General features: G+C 39.6%; 1 protein-coding gene across 1 annotated transcript in view; it reads left to right on the forward strand.

Moving 5' to 3' along the window:
• OSBPL1A (oxysterol binding protein like 1A) overlaps positions 1-22,279 on the forward strand; it is a gene marked incomplete at both ends in the record, with an annotated part of 75,301 nt that overhangs the window by 36,208 nt on the left and 16,814 nt on the right. The window contains 2 exon segments of the mRNA XM_082015430.1: positions 11,150-11,312; positions 18,969-19,125. Coding sequence (XP_081871556.1) covers positions 11,150-11,312; positions 18,969-19,125 — 320 coding nt within the window.

Consider the following 22,279-nt stretch of genomic DNA (forward strand, 5'->3'; position numbering starts at 1 on the left):
ATCAGGTTGCTCAAAGCCCTGCCCAGCCAGACCTTGAATGTTTCCAGGGATGGGGCAGCTACCACCTGTCAGGGCAACTTGTGCCAGGGCCTCACCTCGTTCATTGTGAAAAATTCTTCCTTCTATCTAGTCAGTCTGCCCTCTTTTAGGTTAAAACCATTATCCCATTGTCCTATCACAACAGGCCCTGCTAAAGAGTCTCTTTCTAGCTTAAGCTATATTAAGCCCCCTTTAAGTACTGAAGGCTGCAATAAGGTCTCCCTGGAGCCTTCTCTTCTCCAGCCTGAATGACCCCAACTCTCTCAGCATGTCCACATAGGAGAGGTGTTCCATCCCTCTGATCGGTTTGTGTTTTGTTTTGGGTTTTTTTGAGAAATTCATAAAAGAGCTTACTAGAAGTTTAAGCTGGGGCCACTTCTCTCTCTGAACTGTACATGCTACTGGATTGCATCTTGGGGAGCAATAAATAAAAGATTTACCAGTAAATAACTTCACTATAGTGTTAAGTATGTATCTCGGGGAGAAGCAGACTTGGTTTATCTACTGAATTCATCTTTACTTTTTGCCCAAGAAGGACGTGTGTAGCAGTTTGTAACATACTGACTTCTTGCAACAGAGAAAGTAAACAAAAACCAAACAACAACAACAAACCACCCTGACAAGATAAGGGCAAAGATGTTTGAGATCATTCATAAGGAGAGAAGATCTGTTCCACTGAGTGAGAATATTTGGATTATTTATCTGTTCTGCATGCAGTGGTGGTGTTCTATAGTATCTCCTTGTAATATATCAGTAGGTATTATATTTTGGGATAATTGTAGTGGCTTTAGACTCTAGCAGTTATTTCTAACAAATACAAGAATGGGGAGGCAGTATTCCAGATTTCATTCTCTATATGCAAATGCTTTTTTGCTAATTTGATTTAAGGCTGTGAACTTTCAGTTTGAATTTCCGTAGCCCAAAGCATAGTTATCTGTCTGCCCTAACGGCAGGATAAACTTCTGCACAACATACTCTAATTTCAGGAAATGTCTTATCGGCCTACCCATGGCCTAGGGGTAAGGTCAAAGCAGTGTCTCAGAGGAAAATTGTCCCTAGGAAGAGACAAACTTCTTCATGCTGCAAGTCCTTCTAAAATCTGAAGTAGAAGTAGGATTTCTGCATTGCTGTCTGTCTATGAAGTCTGATTCTTTAATATTGGAAAGTTGAGAAGAGCCTAGGCTCTTCTCCCCCGTTCTGGGCTATAGTAAATGAGAATTCTTTCCAAGGTGGATTTCATTTGGAGATGAGAACTCCAGCACTGCATTGTCAAACGCACTGTCTACTTCTGGCCTATGTAGGAGTTCAACTTTTTTCATTTTTAATTAGTTTGAATAGCATCCAAAATGAAATAAAAACTAGCAAATAAGACATCTGAGTTTTTCGTAGATGCAGAACAACTGTACAGCATGCATGTTTGTTTTGGAATTGCTTTTTTAAAAAAAACCTGTCAGTTATTATTCGTGAATAAAGATTAACAAGATTCCCAAGGCAGAGCTTGTAGATCAAACAGCCAGCTTCAGAAGTGTTAATTTTTTAATAGGAAGCTGGTTTCACTCTGTGTCAACAATGCATCCAGTTGTGTAGCAGCACTAGTAAGCCAGTAAGAGCCAATGAAAACATAGCAAAAACACGACAGTTGCTTCAAAAGCGAAGACATTAACGCATGCATTCGCTGCGATCCAACTGGGAAGCAGTGTGGGGGAGGTGATACAAAGGGACTGATCAAAGTCATCAGTGGTGTATACCAAAACATACACTTAAGGGAAGTAGCTAGATCAAAACTGCCTTAAGATCTATTTTCAAAACAGTCCTTAAGAATAAAAAGGAAATGTTTCCTGTGTGTGTTCTTAAGGACCCTTACATCTTTATAGCCTGGTCTCTCTGAGAGACTCTGGACATCTTTGAAGTTTGTTAGTCTCACAAAGTGAAAAGAGAAAAAAAAAAAGTGTTACCAGATCTGAAAAGTTGCAGCAATACACTGTTTTAGTGCTGTTGGCATCAGTATAGTGTATCAGCTTGAATGAGACCTTTAGTTTGGGTAAGGCTACTTATAGCCTATGCCTCTGAGGAAATAGATGCTTAATCTCACTAGGGCAGCAAAATATCTTTGGGGTGTGTTTTTTTTCTGGTAATCTTGTAGCACGGCAACTTGAAATGAGCTTCCCAAACATGTACATCACTGCTGATGTCATTTAGTCCCCGCTTGTTTTGGCATAAACTATTGGCAAGCGTGAATAGCAGCCATACTTAATTTCAGCTTTACTCAGAATAGAAACAATACTTAACAGAAAATTACAAAATCAGGCAGCTTTTTGTTTGAACTCTTGAAATTTGAGTAATTGTTATTATAATACTGGAACACAGGTAGGGACAGAATGCATTCTGGAAACTGAAAATTTTTGCAGCTCTCGAACCTAAGTAGACTTCATGGCATTTATTATTTTACAGTTAACTCATCTAAGTAAAATGTAAAAAACCAAATCCCTTTGAGAGGAAGGCTTGGAATTGCCATTGTCTCACTTTAGAAATAAAACAGAAAAAGCTCTGTTAAGTCTTGGCCAGTGCCGAATCTCCTTGAATAAAGCAGTTTCTCTTATAGAAAAGCTTAAACCCAAGCTTTTAAGCCAAAACCATCCTTCTAATCTGCAGTTAGAAATTAAGTTTTGCGGTTTGTTCTTGGTGCTCCTAAATGGATTCTTGGCTCAGAACTGCAACATTCTCCACTGGTTAAAACTGTGGTGTTTCATCGGCCGCTGAATAAACAAACTTTGACATAGCCAAATGTGGAAATGAGGGGAAGGAAGGCAGTGAGCTCCATGTTGAGGAGGAAGTGTCAGTATTTTAGGAGGGAAAGGTGGGAGGCAAACAATCTTTGCCTGTAGCATGTGAGTAGTTCAGAAACCGTCAATCCAGGCAGACTTGAATTATGAATTTTTATAATACACGTGTATCTTGGAAGAAGAGTGCTGACTGCTCTTGGTATTTCCAGCTCTTCCCTTGAATAAGAGTTTTCTTACTGCGTTGACATGATCCTGCCAAAGCCCGAGTTTCTTCTGTGTAGAGGATTCCTTAGCTCTTGCTTCTAGCAGTGGTTCCACTATCTTTTTCTCAGTTTTATGATTATATCTGGTCCTTTCCTTCATTAGCAGAATTTTATTTTAATAAATGTAGGGAAATATTATAACTCTGTACTCAGAAGAATGAAATGTAGCCTAAATCAACCCTGCTAAACTCCTCCACTTGAACTTTTGAGGTGAACGTTGGTAGCTGACTAACAATGAATCTTTGTGTTCATCTGGGGAATGATTGAGGCAGTCTTATGACTTGATTTAAAAAGTCATTGGTTTCTTCTATAGGCTTTGAGTTGGGATGTAAGTGAATAGATTACCAGGACTTCAAATTGGTATGTATTGGTGTGCTTGTGTGTCTGGGGGTCTTTCAGCCTTTGTACAAAAAGGAACTTCATTAATGATGTTTCCTATATACAAGTCTAAAAGAAAGCAAAATGTTATGTTAGCCTTCTGAGGGTTTTTTTCTCTTTTGAATTTGATGATCTCAGTAAGATGTGGTACTCTAATGTTGTAGGTGTAGAGTCAGCTGGCCAGACTTCTGAGATGAAGACTGATCTTGTCTTGTGATACAGTAGGACAGTAAGTAACCCTTTACCTGTCATCAGTGAGCTCAGTTTACCTCCTTGATTAACTGATCACATCTTGTTTTGTATTGCAGTAGTTTCACTAGCAGTGGTTCAAGTCACTGGCAAGTGCTATCTAACTATTCTGTTTTTAACTAGAGACCTGATAGATTTCTGAAGCCAGGTAAATGGTAAGCTTGTACAGAGAGAGAAAAACTAAGCAAGAAACAATGTTTGAAGTAAAGCATGACTTTTTTGGCTCAGTCTTCTACCCTGGTGTGAGTCAAGGCTGTGACAAAGTTGACAAGAGCTAGTTTACTCTAGTAAATGAGGAGTTATGATACAAAGGCCTTAACATATGTTAAGATAGCAGATGTTTGTCACAAGTTCCTTGTGGTTGATGGTGATGGGGAGTGGTGAGTCAGCAGGGGGACTCTCTGTGGAAAGGCCTGTGTGTGTAAACAGATAAGAACTCAGCAAGTTTTGTATAAAATATTTACATGCTTTAGGAATCTAGTGATGATGTTCATGAAACTGATTGCATCTGTTTGGGAACACTTCGTTTTTGCTTAATGAGGATGGAATTTCTGTGGCAGTTGGTCAAAGCCATTCATTTTGAAAACCAAAACCCCACTTTTGAGTATTTTAACACATGCTATACTTGCAGTTTGATGTGTCATAGGACTATTCATAAAGCACTCGTTCCTTTCTCTAGTACTTCAGGTACCTGAGGCATGCTTGCAAAAAAACAGGCTGGAACTAAAACCGTCCCTGTTTTTTTGGGGATGGTGGTGGGGGAGGATTAGGATAAAAGCAGGATTATACATATTCATACCATATACTAATGTGTGCTTAGTGGGAGTTAGGTCCCATGAGTAGAGGTAAAAGTCAAGCCCTCCGCCCCTCCTTCCCTTTCTGGAAAACTTCCTCTATTGAAGCTCAAATGTGGCAAATGTAGTTAAAACTATGAGAACTCTGTGTGAGAGTAACTGGTTTCAGTTTTCATTTCAGTAGCAGCTTAATCAAGAACTTAGTCCTACTCTAGGTAGCAGAAAATCTAAAAGGACTGTTTCATAGAAGCATATCCTGTAGAATTAGTGCTGTATACTTCAAAGTTAGCTAACAAAATACATAGATCTGTTTCATTTCTAAACAGATATGCCTCGGGGAAGATATTAAGATGAAATGAAAAGGCAAATTTTGTTCAAGACATGGATGCAGACCTGACTCTTCTCAGAACTATGTAGTTCTCAATTCTACATTAAATGTGAAAGAATAACAGATTTACTAGTTTAAGCTAGTCACCACAAAGAACTGGTTTATGCATGGAGGCGCTAGCAATAGGGACTGCATTGTGTTAACAGCAAAACTGCAACTGTGAGCTTGGCTGTTAGAATAGACAAACAGTGTACATATCGAACTGTCTGCATTGAGGTTGTGATTTGCACTGTTAGCCTCAGTTTTTTTGTTAGGAGTTTTTATTTGGTATGAAGATCACAGAAGAAGGGAAAGAATCCTCACTTTGGCTTCCCAGTGCTTCCTATGAGTAGTTTTCCATAGTATAGTGTGCTAACAACACAGAGCTTTGTACGTCCTTTCAGGATAGTATGTCTTGTTGGAGTAGCTGACCCTGGATGCTTACAGTTTCATATAAATAGATGTAGTGAGAAACAAATGGCAGGTTTGATTGGCATTTACTCTATTACAGAATGCAGGATTATGTTCCTTAATGTCAGGAGATGTCCACATAAAAACTGTCAGTTCTACTGTAGCAGCGTTTTTCTGATTCCTTGCTTGTATGTTGATTTCCAGCCAGGTGTTAGACTAGCCCTTAGCTTGCTACTGAAAACTTGCACCTTGTGTCTGTGCTTCGTGGCAAATGTCCCATAAGTGGTGACGTTTTTGGGAGGATGGAATTTCTGTGGCAGTTGGTCAAAGCCATTCATTTTGAAAACCAAAACCCCACTTCTGAGTATTTGGAGACTCTGGTGAGGCAGTGTAACTGACTGCTTTCCTGAGCTCAGCTTACTGCAAAGCAGAATTGGTACATCGCATGCTGACACTCTGGCAGAGTCTGGCTTCATATCCCCTGGTGGTTGCTATGTGAAAGAGGTAGTTCTTCCTTCCTACACAACTCAAAAGTCTGCATATTTTGGGCATTCTTATTCCTAACACTGACGCTGAGTGCTTTTGAACTAAATCCCACTGCAGCGTTGTAAAGTCTGCCTTTTCTCTCTCTCAGTCCAGGAGAACCTAGAGCTAAGGTATGCTGTCTTTCAATTTACTATTCTAATGTTCAAGGCAGGTAGTGCTACATGTTATTGAGGTGTTTGCATTTGTTCTGTGCCTTGTTTGCTACGTGTTGGTTCTAGGATTTACTTGCAGCTGCAATAGCACGTTACTGAGATGATCACTTATTAGCTGGGCGTACAGTGGTGTGATCCTTTCCTGCCCCACAAAAGTGCCACTGTTGTAGGGCATTAATTTAAATTTAAAAGCATCCAGCACCAGACAAAGCAAGTATTTTGTGTATTGTACTGAGATGTCTTCAGGATGGACAGAGAAGCCTTGGTTACAGGCTGCGCCGATATACTTCAGGCTTTAAAAGAGGAAAAAAAAAAATCCACAAAAAAACCCCCAACCCAAAACAGTGATTTGGTGCATGTTACTAGACTCCCACCTACCTCGTGGAAGTACAGAAAGGAATAGGACTGGTGTTTGCTACACAGAGATAAGCTTTGTGATATTTTGGAATATGCATGTGAACTTTCTGCTAGTAACACCCATTGAAGGATTTTTTTTTTTTTTTAAATCATGCTTTTGCACTTCGCAGGATTTCTAATAGCATGGAAAGACAATAGAAATATCTGCAAATAGCTTGTTGCTTTTCTTTTGAAGAATAAAATACAATAGAGGTCTGACTGGTAAAATAATTCAACTCTACTATTTAAACTCACAGTTCAGTGCTTACAGCCTGACGGACTCAAATGTTTATGAGAAGCTGTTGGAAGCAGATTCCCATTCAGGTAAACCGGAAGTGAAACCATTTGACAGAACTTGAATATCAAACCTCTTCAGCTGGGAGAGTATTTAAAAAGAAAAATAAATTGTTGCACTGAGCTAAATACTGAAGTCTTGGTGGTTCTGTGTCAGTGTATCAGACTATAGCTGTAAGGTTAATGATTGAGTTAATTGTTTCCTTCTTTGAGACAAAGCTAGATAGTTTCCATCAGCAATTATAAATCTGAAGTTTCTTTATAATATTCTCTTTGGAGATGAAAACAAGACTGATCTTAACTGTCTAACAATGGAAGCACAAGACCAACTTTATTGATAACTGAAATTGCTCTTGTGCAGAATAGCTACTGACGAGGGTCAGGTAGGAAGTTGAACACTGGGAACTCGGCTGGCCTCATGCTGGACTTACTAGAGTGCTCTGTGCTGCTGTCCCTGTGAAGCTCTGTGGAGAGCTTATAACGCTGATGGTGGCACTGGCATTGCGGGGACCAGTGGCAGGGATCAAAAAGATGACAGCCATTCCGTTGCTGGAGGATGAGGAGCTGAACCCAGCTCCTCCATGTGAATTGCCATCTGTTTATTTTTTAGCTCAGGCACCACTACTAAAGGTACAGAAACCACGGATGTATCACAAGCTGTGCCTTATGCAGGCTGTCGATACAGTGTCTCTTCTGATATTTTCCTGGGTATGTTCAAACTGGATTTCTAGAGCTGTGTATACACAGATACTTACATCGCTTTGGTGTGATAGTTACTACTTCATATGAATATTTGTGTTGCTGTATAAAATAGTGTGGTACTCAGCTGATGCAACTTCAAGAAATCGGATGATAGCCCACTAAAAAAATACTGGTTTATCTGCATCCAGTTTAATAGACTGAAATGCATATGCTTCTGAAGGCAGGTGTTTTCTTCATTGTTTTATACTTGCCTTGCTGCTTATACATAGAGTCTAAAGATTTTGTGTTAATAAGCATTTTTAAAACTAGTCTGGAGGTTCCTTTTGTAATCTTGCAGTTGTTTTTGTGTTGGGTCACTGAAGACAGACAGGATGGGGAAGAAAAAATTTTGGGAAAAGGGATAAAGTTGAAGTGTCCTCTCCAAAAATCATGGTGGAGTAGCCAGGAAGATGCAATAATTCACCGCAGACCTTAATCATTGGACAAGTCTTGTGAATGAAAAATAGAGTATGGCAAAATTATGCATAACAGCAATCTACTTACATTTTGGGAAAACGTGTCACTCGGTCAATTATGTTGTTCAATAAACTTACGCTTTGAAAATAGTGCCAGTCTGCCTGCATATTTCTTGTTAAGCTTGGAAGAATGGAGTGTGTGGTTCTGGAAGAAAAACCAAAACATAGGCCTTTACAGCCAGATTACTGAAAGAAGATTTTAGGAGATGTATCTGATCAATAATAAAACACAAGGTGACAAAATGGTGGTATTGCTTAAAGCTGCTTTGTGGTTAAAAAAAAAAAAACAAACCAAAACAATATGCTTATTTCAAACAAGGTTATTTCTCCAGTGATACCTGTATTTTTAAGTACAGTACATGAAGGTTGTACTATCTCTATCTCTGCAAGCATTGCTTTTGTACGGGTGAAATCAGTCAAATAATGGTAGTAGAACTGTCTTTTTTTTTTCCTTCCCCTCCCCAGTTCTCGTGTTGACACCGTAGAACTGTTTGGCTGCTTATGGACATAGTATAGTTACAGACAGTATTTCCAGACCACTACATTCAAAGAGCTGCTATTGTAAACTCTTACCTTCACGGAGTACTAGGCTGTAGAGGTTTGTAGGGCCACCTCTCAGCTCTCTGAATGTGTCCATTTTACAAGCTCAGTACTGTTGACAAAAGTTTTATATTAGACTTTCATCTCCAGCCCCCAAGTATTGAATTAAAGTTGCTTTAAAACCAATTTATTCACATATGAATGAACAGTTCATTCAGATATGATGAATGCTATATCAGATATGTCAGTTCATGCAGATGTGAACGGACATCCCAAAGATTACAAGCAACACACTTAAACATGTTTTCTTTTTTTCTTAGCTTCTGGCTAGTGTGCTGCTTATGTAACAGATGAAAAGCCTTTTTTGGTTACCTACTAGTAGTGTGTAATTGCTGTTCTAGTAAGTGTTTGGCAGATAGGAAGTCTGGACGTATGCAGAAAAGTGAACCTTCCTATAAAGCTGGCTATTTATTTTCCAAAAAGGGAATTTGTTTCTAGTATACCTTCTGCAATACTGAATAGCTCTGTGTTATGATGGGGCAGAGGAACCTTGAAGTCAATAAAAGATTTGGGGGTGGGGCGTGTTTATCTTAAGCCTATATCTGTTTGTTGCTTGTTTATTTACACTACTGTGCTTTAGGGGATGTTAAAAAAGGTCCATCTGGGTTTTGGTAAATATAGTTTGATTTTCTTTCAATTTGCTGTTACATAACATTGAAACTTAAATTACAGGTAGAAATTTATACCAGTCAAATCATTTCTCAAAACAAAGCATAAAGGCATCTAATTCACTACTGCAAAAAAAAAAAAAATAAATCTGCAAATACCGTGTTAATAACTGGTTTCACTTTGCTGTTCAGTAAGAATGAAAAGTATCAGTTTATTTCCAGTCCTCTATCCCCCCTCTGAGTGAAATACTGATGCTGTTTCTCTAAACGGGCAGTTCCTTAACTATTTGATAGCACACAAAATGTAACCCCTGCAGAAACTGCTTAACAGATCTTTTGCAGTGGCATGTCTGATTTGTACAAAACATTGCAGTAATTGGCTTCCTTGGTAATGTCAGTGAACTTTAAATGAAAGTGACAGTAACTAGTCCAGATTTTTTTTCATTTTGTTCAGGGTAAAGCTATTAGACAGTAAGTGACTTACTGGTTTTATTGCTTTCAATTAGCAACCCAATTTTATACTCTTTTAATTATCATTTAATTGGATTGCCCCTTTACACTCAGAGCCTGGCAGCCAAACCAGCTGATTTAGTATTTGGCCTAACTGAAGGGGTGAAAATTTCTTCCATAAATCTTTCTCCAGAGGATATGTTACTGCCAGCATAGAAACTCTTCTCTGGAAGTGGTGAATCTGCTTTAACATCTCCTTTCTAGCCTGTAAATTTGCACCCCCTCCTTTGTGCCGAACTCTGAATCCACTGTTTGAGTGGTAGTTATAGCTGAGGGGCCTGAAGCCTCCAAAGTAAAGCTTTAATGTAAAATGTAACAAGATAGGACATACGAGCAGTTCTTAAATTAGACTTGAAAAGGCAATGTTGGTATATGTGTAAGTTGCTTAGGAAAGTGTTTAAGTTGTCCCTGTAACTGTTCCAAGAGATTAATTGTCATGTCCTTGCATGTTCTTAGTGGATGGGGAATTAGCGTGGTAAACTGACCTTTGAGAGTAAACTAGAGGACAAGGCAGGGGTTGGGGATACTTAAAAACAGGGACTGGAGGGGAGAGGGGAGGAGAAAGCAAGAGAGTCAATGGTTTAGGGACTGAAGGAGAAGTAGTACATTGAAGCCTTGCTGGGCTGGGAGAAGAGGCCCTTCTCCAGCCTTCAGCTGCAGCCCTCTCCCCTCCCCTGGCAGAAGGAGCAGGTGGGAAAGCACCAGAAGGAAAAAAAAAAAAAAAACAAAAAACACCCACCCCCACCCCCAAAAAAAAACAAAACCAAAACCCAAACCAAAAAACAAACAAACAAAAAAAAAACCCCAAACAAAAAAAAAACACAACCACATGAGGAGGAAGGAGGAAGGACATGTTCCTCTCCTGTTACTAGTCCTGGACTCAAAATGTGGATAACGTCATCCTCTCTGGAGGCGATTGCATGTGTGAGCTTAAAAAAAATGTCCACTGGCTGGTGGCTGGGCCTCTTTTTTTGTCAGCTTCTGGCTCCTCTGTAAACTGTTTGAGGAATGGGGAGGGAGGGCTGTTTATATTGATGTTAAATCAGTTAGTAGAGGAATCTCTTTTTTTTTTTTTTAACCTCCTTCTGTAATCTTCAGGGTTAAATGTTTTCAGCCTATAGTTCAGTTGCAGTTATTTGTAGCTGGCATTCACATTTGCTCTATAATTTGAGTGATGCTGCTTGGCCCAAATTAGAGCAGACTAGTACCAAGGAGCTTGGTGCATGTAGAAACTGATCACTAACTCCATAATTAAGGTCATCCAAGTAGAGTTGTAAATATTTCCCCTCAGTTTTAAGGTATAGTTATCTGTTGTGAATTCACTTGTGGAATTGTGATTTATACTGTCAGATTTCTCAACTACTGAAAATGCTGAGGAACAACCATATTGTCATCACAAAATACCATAATATTTTCGTTAGTCCATGTAGTTTCAGTTCCAGCTGTTTGCCAGTTATTTATTTGAGTCTATTTTCTGAATAGCTTCCAGCTACACATTCTCTGGAGACATGAGATTTTATTCATACATGTATCTACTTATAGGTGAGGAATTTGAAACTGGAGCATGAGCAGGAGAAAAACAAGATCTTGTCAGAAGCATTAGAGACATTAGCTACTGAACACCATGAACTAGAGCAGTCTCTGGTTAAGGGATCTCCGCCTCTCAGCATCATCAGTGAAGAGCAGTTCTATGATGCTGTTTCAGGTAAGTAACGATGTCCAGAATGTGAGTGTGTAGCCAGCATGTGTGTGCTGAATGCCTTGGTGGGTGGTGAGGGTATGGCTACAGTCTCACTTTCAGTGAAATATCTGTCTTTCTAACATGAAACTAACTTAAGGAGAATGCTTCATGAGTGGACCTCTAAAGTTTTGCCTGAGGTCACCTGCACCTGTGTTGTTTCACCTTAGCATGACAAAAAGTTACAGAACCACAGAGCAGTCATGAAAGGTCTGATTGCTTGGGTGTCTACACCCTTTTTTTAAATAGCAAAACTTAAGGCTCCTATTTTAGGAGATGTAACTGTATCTGGTAGCCTTCTGACTTGCTTTCTCCATGGTGGTATATGTTTTTTCTTTTGTTATATCAGTCCATAAAAATCACTAGTTTTGAGGGATGAATTTAAGAAAGGCTTTTTCTATTTCTATATGTCTAGACAAAATAGACACTTTTGTATACCTCAAGTGTCACAGGTGTAAGAAAAGAAGGAATCAAAATCCTGCATGCATTTCTGAAATATCTTTTCTTTCCCTGTCTGCTCTTCAGTTTAATATCTTTCATATTTCATATTTTCATGTGCAGAACATGCACATAGTGATTTTGGAAACCTCTGAACTGCATAAGATGATTACACTATCTATTTGTATAGAGAGGCTGTACATAGTGCAGTTCAGTAATAGCTCTAACTGGGTGATCCCACAGAACACAGCTGTTTACAGCTATGAAGGGTCTGGAAAAGCTTGAGAGTGAACATAGTCTAACTGTGGCAAATAACTAGGCTGTGATGGCATACTTCATGAGCAAGTATGGAGTTACTTTTTCTGTGAGCTGAACTGTCTGATGCTTCTGACAGATGAGAAAAGCAGTGTTCCCAGACTCCTTGATAGGTGTTCTGTAGCGCGCTACTTAGCAGAGAATAAGAACAGGCAAAGCGGAGTCTATGCTCAAGTATAGCACTAGCACTGGAACACAGCGAGTTGACAGCAGACTTTGCTGCTTGGCATAGTAACAAATTTATCAAGCCTTCAAAGAGGAGAAGAGATTGAGGAAACTGGAAGCAGGTTCTTCAACCAGAACCAAAAGAAAATTCTGCTGAAAGGCCTCAGGCTCTTTTACTTGTTGCAACAAAGCAGAGAATAGTTGTTTATCAGGTGCTGCTGGAATGTAGTCTCTCCAGCCAGTCTTGCTTTGTGTATATGAGAGAATACTTTGCTTTTAAAGCTGAGTCTCTTAGCCTGTACATCTCATAACTGACCCAGTCCTAAATTTTCTTGAATGAAAGTGTCCGAAGCCGCCTCTTCTCTGCTTGGGAGAGGTGGTGTTTCTGTCACTTGAAGCTACAATCAAATTGAGTGGATTTGTGTAACTGTGGAACTTGGTGAGCATGCATGTGTCTGTGTGTGTATCTATATGTCAATTCTCTCTCCTTTGGGAGAAGTTACTCGACATAATTCATCTTGATTGCAATTTAAATAATTTTCCAGGACAGACTCAGTTTCTTGGCTGTCTGTCAACTTCATCAGACTTGTATTAGATTCTTTTCTCAGGGTTGTTCACATTCAGTGCTTTGCAGTGATTAGGGTCCCCTCTGTCTCTGAAGGCACTTGTTTGGGGGAAGAGCACTCTGGTTTTTGGGCTGGCGAAAGAGAAATGTGACATGTTTTCCTGGGTGCTGGATGCATGTTATGACTTTCACCATAAGCACAAAAGGAATTAGTTTTTTGTGGGTGTGGCTTGGGGTGGGTTTTTTTAGGCCAATCGCTGGGATCCTAATAATATTTTCTAACCCTCTTGCTTTTCTGCCATGTCTGTGGAGCCTCAACTGGAAGGCTTCTTGTCTCTGTATGACAAGAGTACAGTGAGAGCAAGGGGATCAGGGATATATGACACTGGCTCAGAGTTTGGGAATGTGAGTCGTGCTTTCTTGGGCTAATGAGATAGGGGATACAATCATAAATATTTTCATAAGAGAGCAGTGTCTAGGCCTAATTATCAGAAGCTAAAAATTTATACCTCCAGAAATCTAAATTAGGACTTTGTCTTCAAAGGTTTTGCTAAATCTGACTTGCAATCTGACAGTATTTTACTAAGTTAAATGGTACTAATTTTGGATAAATAGATATTAATGAGTTATCTTAGTAGGCTATATAGAAGATTAAGCAAACACCAATGTATTTCAAGAGGGTCATGTGACAAGTTATAATGTGTGTCAATAGAAAAATGCCACTACCTTGAGAGTATTCTTTTCTATTAGGATACCATCTTTTTCTAGTTACAGTTCTCTGAATTTTTAAATCTTCACCGTAGGAGTGATTTTAGAAGTGAGAGTATTGCATAACTAGGCTTGCACTTTGAGCTGAAGAATCATTAGCTTTGACTTGACAGGTTGAAAGAAGGAAGGCACTGCTGCTTTTTGGTTTGTTTTTTTTAAAGAACATTGTCTGCATATTAGACACTTCTGCTTGTTTACTCTCAATAAAAGTATCACTAGCTGTGACAGTTCAGAGCAATGCAAGACTTTCAAACAGTTTTTTTGAAGAAGTAGTTTATTAGAAAGGACATGTTCACAGCAGCAGGTACTCGACCCTGTTTACCATGCTCTGATTCACACTGTAGAGCAATCTGATTGCATGAACCAGACTCCTGGATGAAGCTGAATTAGCAGATACAGTCGGTTGCTGTTGGACATTCAGTCTGTGGCAGGAGACTAGAGCTAATCTGAAGAGAACACCACCAGAAATGTGTCTAGTTCAAGTCCTCAGCACCATCTGTTTGGCTTGCAAGTCTGCCCCAACTGAGCCATGCTACCTGCTAATGTTGGCACAGACTAAACTGGTCACTGATGTGTCTGTGTTGTGTAGTTCTGTTTGTAGAAATTGTGGGCACTGTTATACAGAAGTATTCTCTTTCTTTTCCAGAACTGGGGTGAGGACAATGTTTGTAATATGGTAAGATTGCTTACTGAAGTAGTAGCTTATTTGCTGAAGTCTCTCCTCTTTATTTTTAAGTGATATGCTGTTAATCAATGCTTTCTGACTGTTGTAGCGACTCCTAAATCCCTGCGATGGGAGAGCAGTAGACACTGAACATGAAAGGAAGAACCTACAGGAAATGGGAGTTACTTTGTGTTACCAAAGCATGATATCCAGCTTTAAGAACAGCAAAGTCAAGGGTGTTACTAATCTGAGTTATGATTAGCAATAGGTCAGTTAACAGTGCATTCTGGTGCACTGATGCTCTCATGATGGGAGTGGTGGAAATATGTAATTAAATTCAGTAGCACATGGAGTGCTTGGAGCTCTCTGCTTCAGGATTGAATGCTTAACGTGTCTCAATCTCTTCTATGTAAGGCACGGTGGGGCGGGGGCATTGGGAAAGGGAAGAAGCACTAAACAAGTAGCAAAATTTAATAAGACAATGACATCTCCTAGAGAGCTGGAGAAGTTACTAGCTTTGATTAAGTATACAGACCTCAGGAAGCATATGAAAATGGAATACGAATGCAGAGTCCGTCCACAATGCTGAAAATGGCTAAGCAGGTCAAGAATTAAAGGGTGAAGGTCCTTGATTTTTGCCTTACAGGTAAGATTCCCTTATATGCAAATTGCACACCCAATTTAGGAAGAGCTTAGAACTGTCCTCATTTTTCTCTTTAACGGGTTTTATCTGAGAGGTGGGTGTTTTCTGCAAATACAGTTTTTGTGTCTGTTGCGGGAGCTGTTGATGGTTTTACATACATGCGATCTTACTGTCAAAGCAGTTATTTAGCTAAGGGAATATTTTACTAAAGCTAACTTGTAATAGTACGGCTTCAACTGCTGTGTACCACTAATGGGTGCTGTGTTTATAAGTAATGCTCTTCATAAATAATGGTACAAGTAGTAGTAGTAGACTAGTTCTGTTGCTTTTGCGCACTTCCTAGTTTGTCTCCAGCTCACTTAAACGTAAAAATTTTACAAAAAGCTTAGAAACTTACAGCCCTTTCTTTCTGTGTTTAGGGTGGTTTGTCAAGTGGCTTTTTTTGAGTGGGTACCAAAAATACTCCACAACCTTTGCAAGAACGCTGCTGGCTGCAGACTTCTTGTTTTGAATATAGTTAAAAAAAATGAATCTAATAAACTAATGAATTCAATCAATTCTCATCTCGGAGAGGGATGAGAAACACCTCATCAGAATTCAAATCCAACCTTGACAGGGTTAAACACTACCTTTCTCAGGTGTATTTATTAATCAAATACATTGTCCAAACTTTTCTATCTGGAACTGAAGTCTTACCAGTAAGTGCAATAGGAGATGAACTTCCCTTGAGTTATTCTCATTGCTTCTGCTGTTTCCCCTTGCTCTCCTACTCTTGAAAAATGTAGCTGGTGTTTTTACTGTTAACCTGACACTTGAGGTTTCATGAGCTGGAGTGCTTCCTAGTCAGCCTGGTCTTGTCTCAAAGATTGCTTAATTTTGGCTTCTGAACAGTGACTCTTATTCCTTCTCCCCCTTCCTCAGCTCACACCCCCTTAAGTTCAATAGAAAAAAAAACCCCACATTTTCTCCTAGTCATCTGTTTGACAGCTGCTCTGTAGCAACTTGTGAATATAAATCTTTTTTTGCAGTGACGGGGGAGTATGCAAATCTTAATTCAGAAAAGAGTTTGCTGGAAGTACCCAGGGAAAAGCTCAGTTTGAGTTGCCTGTTGATCTATGCTCACAATACAATACTTGACTTATTCACTCTGACACAAACAGAGTGTTTGTCTAAACAAACTCCCAAGGCTTGTTAAGCTTGTTGGGTCATAGACTCATTAAGGTTGGGAAAGACCTTTAAGATCAGCAAGTCCAACCATCAACCCAACACCACCATGCCCACTAAACCGTGTCCCAAAGTGCAAGGTCTACAAGTTTTTTGAACACCTCCAATGATGGTGATTCCACCACCTCCTTAAGCAGCCTGTTCCAATGTTTGACCTCTCTTTCAGTAAAGAAATTTTTCCTAATATCCAGTCTAAACCTCCCCTGGCGCAGCTTGAGGCCATTTCCTCTTGTCCTATCACTTGTTACTTGGGAGAAGAGACCAACACCCACCTGACTACAACCTCCTTTCAGGTAGTTGTAGAAAGCGATAAGGTCTCCCCTCAGCTTCCTCTCCTCCAGACTAAACAACCCCACTTCCCTCAGCCGTTCCTCATAAGACTTGTTCTCCAGACCCCTCACCAGCTTCATTGCCCTTGTCTGGCAGGTAGGGTCAAATGTGGTAGCTGAGGTTTAGGGATTAGAGATTGATATCTTTGATGGCAGGAGGTGTTTTAGACATACTTTCTCAATGAGAGTCATTTCTCAGGAAAATGGGCAAGATGTCTCCAGAGAGTGATTTCTTGTAAGAGTGTCTGGTTTCATTCTTCTACTGTTCTTTATTGTATAGCATGCTCTTGTTGTATTAACTAAGGCATGTGCCCTGGAGAAGGCTGGCTGGTCATTGCCTACAGCTCTGGAGAGGTTTGCAGGTGCTGAGCTCCGTCCAGCATAATTGTCTCTTGGCACTGTAAGGCCAACATTAGGAGTACTGATCACGTGTGGTGTTTAAAAATCCTTGTTATACTGAGAAGCATATCAGTGTGTGGTCAGGAGTTCTGGTAAAGCTTACCTATTCTTCCGTTTCTGCCTCTGGAGTCCTAGGTCTGTTGCAGAAACTCAAATTGAGGGAATTGTGTGTTATGACTCTTGTCTTAAAACAAGACAGTCCTGGATGGTACAGAAGAAGAATGGGAGGCAGACTCTTTGCTCTATGTTACCGGGTTTGCTTCATGCATTTCTTGTTATGATAACTGTTGGTGCAGTTGAGCAGCTCTTTCAATAGAGAGGTAGAATACTTGCCTTGAAGGGATTTATAACTTGTCATGTGGTCAGGATGCTGAAGCCCAAGTTGTGTTGTGGTGCTTAAGTGTCTCTTCCTCTGTGATATTTCTATAGCAGCAGTGTTTTCCTGACTACCTGGGCTTATGATCTCTGGAGAAATCTGTATTTTATGTAACAGACTTGTCCACAAGTAAAAATGCGTCTCCTTATCCTACTTGTTATATACAGTACCCACCAAAGTAATGCTTTGATATGTTACATCATAATTTGGCACAGAACTAGACTGACAAATTTGGGGAAACTTGGGAGAAGATTCTCTGGAGTGCCAGTCCACTTTTTTAAACATATCCTCAGCACCAGCTGGCAGTTCTTTTCATTCCCTAGCAACTGGCTTTATTTCAGTACTGTCTTGATGAGGATAGGGTTGGATGTTTTCAATGAAAGCAGAGATCTCCTTTATGCTTCTAGATCTTACTCCCTGTAGAGAGGATGGAGATGTTATGGCACAGCTCATCCATTCATCAGGATTTTTGTCCTGTTCTTGACCCTTCTCTAATCTGGATATAGTAGAAAGTCCTCTTGTCACTGTCCCCTTCACCAAAGCAATATGTAATTTACACGTTCTGGAGAAGCTGCTGGCATCATTTTTTTAAGAGAAAACAGGAAAGCACCTGGTAATGGACAGATGTGACTGAGATATTCTTTTGGATGGACTACTAGTTTATTAGGTTTTGATTACTAGTTTTGAATTAGAATCAGCGTGTGAGAGAATGACTAAGCTTGCAATTATTTCTCTGGGTATTTGCAGCCAAGAGCAGTACCATATGCCGAAAGAAGTACAGAGCAGGAATGGTGTCTACTACAGTTTGGGTTTGCTTTTTCCAGAAGCAGTGAAGCTTGTGTTAAGCTGTTTACCATTCAGTGTTGTACCTAGTTTCTGCTAAAGAATTTCCCCAATGGGATAGAAATTGGTGCATCTTTACTTGTCTTGAGCTGTTCCCTTGCTTCTGGGAACTTGCAGTTGGATAATCTTTTGACAGTCTTGTCAAGTTCGAAAGAAAAATATGAAACAAAATTACAGCCTTTTGCCAGGAAATTTTTACTTTGTGATTTGAGACTATCTCTTCTCCAGAGCTGGTCAAGCACTACCTGACCAAAACACTGGTTGGAAATAAGGTGGTGGTGTTGATATTGTTTTTAGTTTTAGGTGTGGTGTGGATTGTACTATTAACCTACCTTCCAGAGTACAAAGTTTGTCTTATTAATTGGTGAGCTTATCATCTAGACTTTGCTGGGACTTTCGTGGCTAATGTAATCTACTGCGTACAATACCTCCTTCTGTTCTTTGATACTTGTTTAGTAAGTTGGGAAGTGAAGGTGGCTGAACAGCACAAAGTGTCTAAGAATTTAGACCAAACAAATGTTATATAGGAGGAGTCAATACATGAATGTTGAGGTAACTGTTACTTACTTAGGTAAGATACTGGCATCTACATGACACTGGCACTTGTCCTAAGCAAGTTATAATAGCTTCAGTTTAATGAAAATGTCAGATTTTGGTTCTGTTTGAGAGGATTTTTAATCTACTGATATTGCTTATCTTGTAATCTCTTTAGTCTATATTTAGATAGAGAACTGTAGCAGTCTGTGGCAGTACTAGTTACTTACCAAATGAATGCTGTCATCAGGACACAGTAGCCTACTTGGGTTTCAGTTTTGTACAAAGAGGGAAGATCTGTTAGTGACTGAAGTCTAGCACAAGCTGTAGATTCACTAACATGCACCTGCTCTTTTGCAGATTCAGAATCTGAAAAATCATTAAGTGGGTTTGAAACAACAACGGCCTACTCACTAGAGGACAGCATGGATTCAAGAGATACAATAACTTCAAACATGTCTGAAGAAAAGGTTTGTGGCAGCGGGGAGTTGCTGTCTAACGGAATCAAAAAACACAGGTAGGATGTTGCCTGTTCTTAAGGTATTATAATATGCATTAATGGTAAGTAAAAGATCACAGGAATCTCTGAAAATCTAACTGTTAAAACTTTTAAAACTTTTTTAGGGATGATTGACAAGAAGTTGGATGTGCTATGATTTTATAAAGAATATTTTTCCAAGGCTGGTGTGCTCCTTTGCATCTTATTTTTTGGTGACCAAGTATCTCAAGTAAAAATAAAATACAATGTGCTATGTAAAAGTGGACACACTTGTTTTTTGATAGATGTTATTGAAATCTATGTGAATTTTAATTCCTTTATGTATCTTTAATGACCTATCCCTTCTATTGCCTCTTTAATTTCCAGTCATTTGATCCTTCTGTTGGTATCAAGAATGAATGAAAAAATATTGCTAGTCTGGCATCAGAAACTCAAATGTGAACAAAGGGACTTTTATTCTAAAAGTCTCATCTATGTTTTATGTGCTTATTTTGTGTTGTCAAATGATCCATTTTTGTTTGTTTCCTCACCGATAAAGGAGGACAATAGGTCTGGAGTTAATGAGAGGTAATAGACACCACTATTCTCGAGTTTCAGAGAAGGGGCAATATAATGTTTGTGCTACAGATCAGCCAGACTTCCGCATGTTTCAAAAAGACTACTTGGAAGCGTTTTGAATGTGCAGAATGATGATGGGAATACCAGATTTCTGGAAAAACAGGAAATTCATGTTTAATTTTACAGAAGCAAGCAAAACGCCTCAAGTTGTGCCAGGGGAGGTTTAGACTAGATATTAGGAAACATTTCTTTACTGAAAGAGCAGTTAAACACTGGAACAGGCTGCCCAGGGAGGTGGTGGAGTCACCATCACTGGTAGTATTCAGAAAATGTGTGGACGTGGCACTTCAGGACATGGTTTAGTGGGCATGGTAGTGTTGGGCTGATGGTTAGACTTGATGATCTTAAAGGTCTTTTCCAACCTTAATGATTCTGTGTGTGAAAACATGCTTTAATTACTTGGTATCTTAAAGAGATAAATTGCAGTGACTGTTGAAGTATGTGGTAACGTCAGAGACCTGATGTTTCAAAGGTTCAACCTCTGCATGTATATACCTCCCATACTAGGCAAAGACTAAGGCAAATGAGGGCTTGGGTGGAGTAATGGGGTGGTTTGGGAAGGTCACATAAAGCAGCTGACTAAGCATGTCATGCTCAGCTCTTGTGCTGTTAGCAAGGGTGGTATTTATGGCCTTGGCTAAGTGCCTTTCCTAATTAGAGCAGGAAGATAGAAGGGGGGAAGCACTAGGTGAAGGTGGACATCTGAATTGCATTAATTGCCATGGCAACAAAGAGGAGAAAGGAGGCAATTTGTGATTGACATGAAAATAATGATGCATGTTGACATGCATTGTCTTTGTTGTCAGAACTGTAGGGAGCACGTGACTGCAGGAGCATTTAAGATCTGCTGGTTTTACAACTTGTCCCACTTATAAGTTGTTTCTCTGTCTTTTAGTAGTAAAGAGAGTGCAGGATGTTGGAGTAAAATGCGTGCATAAGTTTGGCTAATAATTTACTGCTAAAGAAAAGTGGAAACATCTGTTTGGCTTATAGTGATGATATTATATGGTGATATTTTATGTGAATAAATGGCTACAGAGCACACTCTAGGTTGAGCTGTAATGTCAAGCTTTTTTACCTGGCACCTTGGTGACACATTGGGATTTGTCCACAAAGGTATTGATGCAAACTGTTTCTCTCCAGAGTGCAGCCAGTTTAAATTTTGCCTCCATGAGAACCTTCTCAGGGGATGGGAGTTGTGTGGTGGTTCTGAGGCTCTTGGTGGCAGCGATGTTTGGCCTGGTACGGGATCAGTTTGCCATGTCTGATTGTGGTTCTGACTTCAGAACTGTTATCTTCTTGAAGCTGCTGGCTCCAGTTTGTACTGCTTTTGGTTTTGGGGCTCATTAGATGGCATGTGGTCAAATACGCATTGTCTGTGATGCCACCTGTGTACTTTTCAGAGCAGAAATCTTAACTTCTTGATGCTGTGCAAGGTGAAGGAGTTTGAATGTTTTGACAAGACTTAATTCTGGCCTTACACCCTTGGGTTTGCTGTAACTTCTTTGTTTGCCTTCTATTTGTGTTAACCACATGGAAAGAAATCACTTGGAGAATAGCCCAGATTAATTTCTTTTGCATAACATATTGATACCTTTCTTTACCTGTAGCTCCTCAGGTAAATAGAGGATCTGAAGCTGCATTTGGGTTGAGAGTACCTAACACTGTTTAGCAGTCAGTATAAACAAAACTTTCCTACCTTCATCTAGAAAACCTGAGTTCTAATCTGCCTCTCTTATTTAAGTGGTGAGGGTTTTGCACAGGGAAGTAGAGGTCTGTTTTTGAGTGGGGGAGTGTGTTGTGGTTTTGGAGATGTAAGGAATAAATCTGTTGGTTCCAAGGAGCTAAAAGTGTTGAGATGTACATATATATAGATATGTGAAGCCAGTGCCAGTTATAATCTGCTGTCTTGCTCTGATTTCTTAAATATAATTTGCATCTTACTGATTGTTCATAGAGTGTTTGAAAGAATGTGGGTGATGTGACTTCTTGTAGTTCAGGTTGATTTGAGAGTGGACTTAATTTTGAAAACTTTTTGGGAGAGGATTTGACACATAGGAGAATAGTACATTAGATCTGGAAATGTTCAAATCACTTCTTTTTAAGAGGGACATTTTTAATCTGAGCCAGACTTGGGTGGGGGAGGAAACAACCAAGCCCTAGCCCCAAAAACCCTTGCACAAAAATGTTTTGTAATACCTACCAACATTTAACATCCATTTATCACTACTGTTTCCCTCTTACTGCTGTGTTTTTGTAGTCAGCTTTCCCTTTGGTCCCACCATTGGGGGCCTTTCAGAATGCAAACATGTTTGTGTTTGGCTTTTTGGGAGCCAGAAGGTTATTTCATCAGGTGTACATGAAGAGCAAGCTAAACATGCCTTTTCATACCATATATTTTCTTCCCTACAAGATTCCTGTAGTAGTAGATCTACTATAGATAATGCTTCAAACAAGTGTTTTTGTTTAAGTGAATGATCTTAAATGCATCTTATCTGTTCTACTGCACAGAAGTTCCAGCAGATGTTTTTGTCACTTAAAGCTAAAGTTAACT

Source organism: Phaethon aethereus (genome assembly GCF_964289735.1).
Source record: "Phaethon aethereus genome assembly, chromosome: 2".
Taxonomy (NCBI): Eukaryota; Metazoa; Chordata; class Aves; order Phaethontiformes; family Phaethontidae; genus Phaethon; species Phaethon aethereus.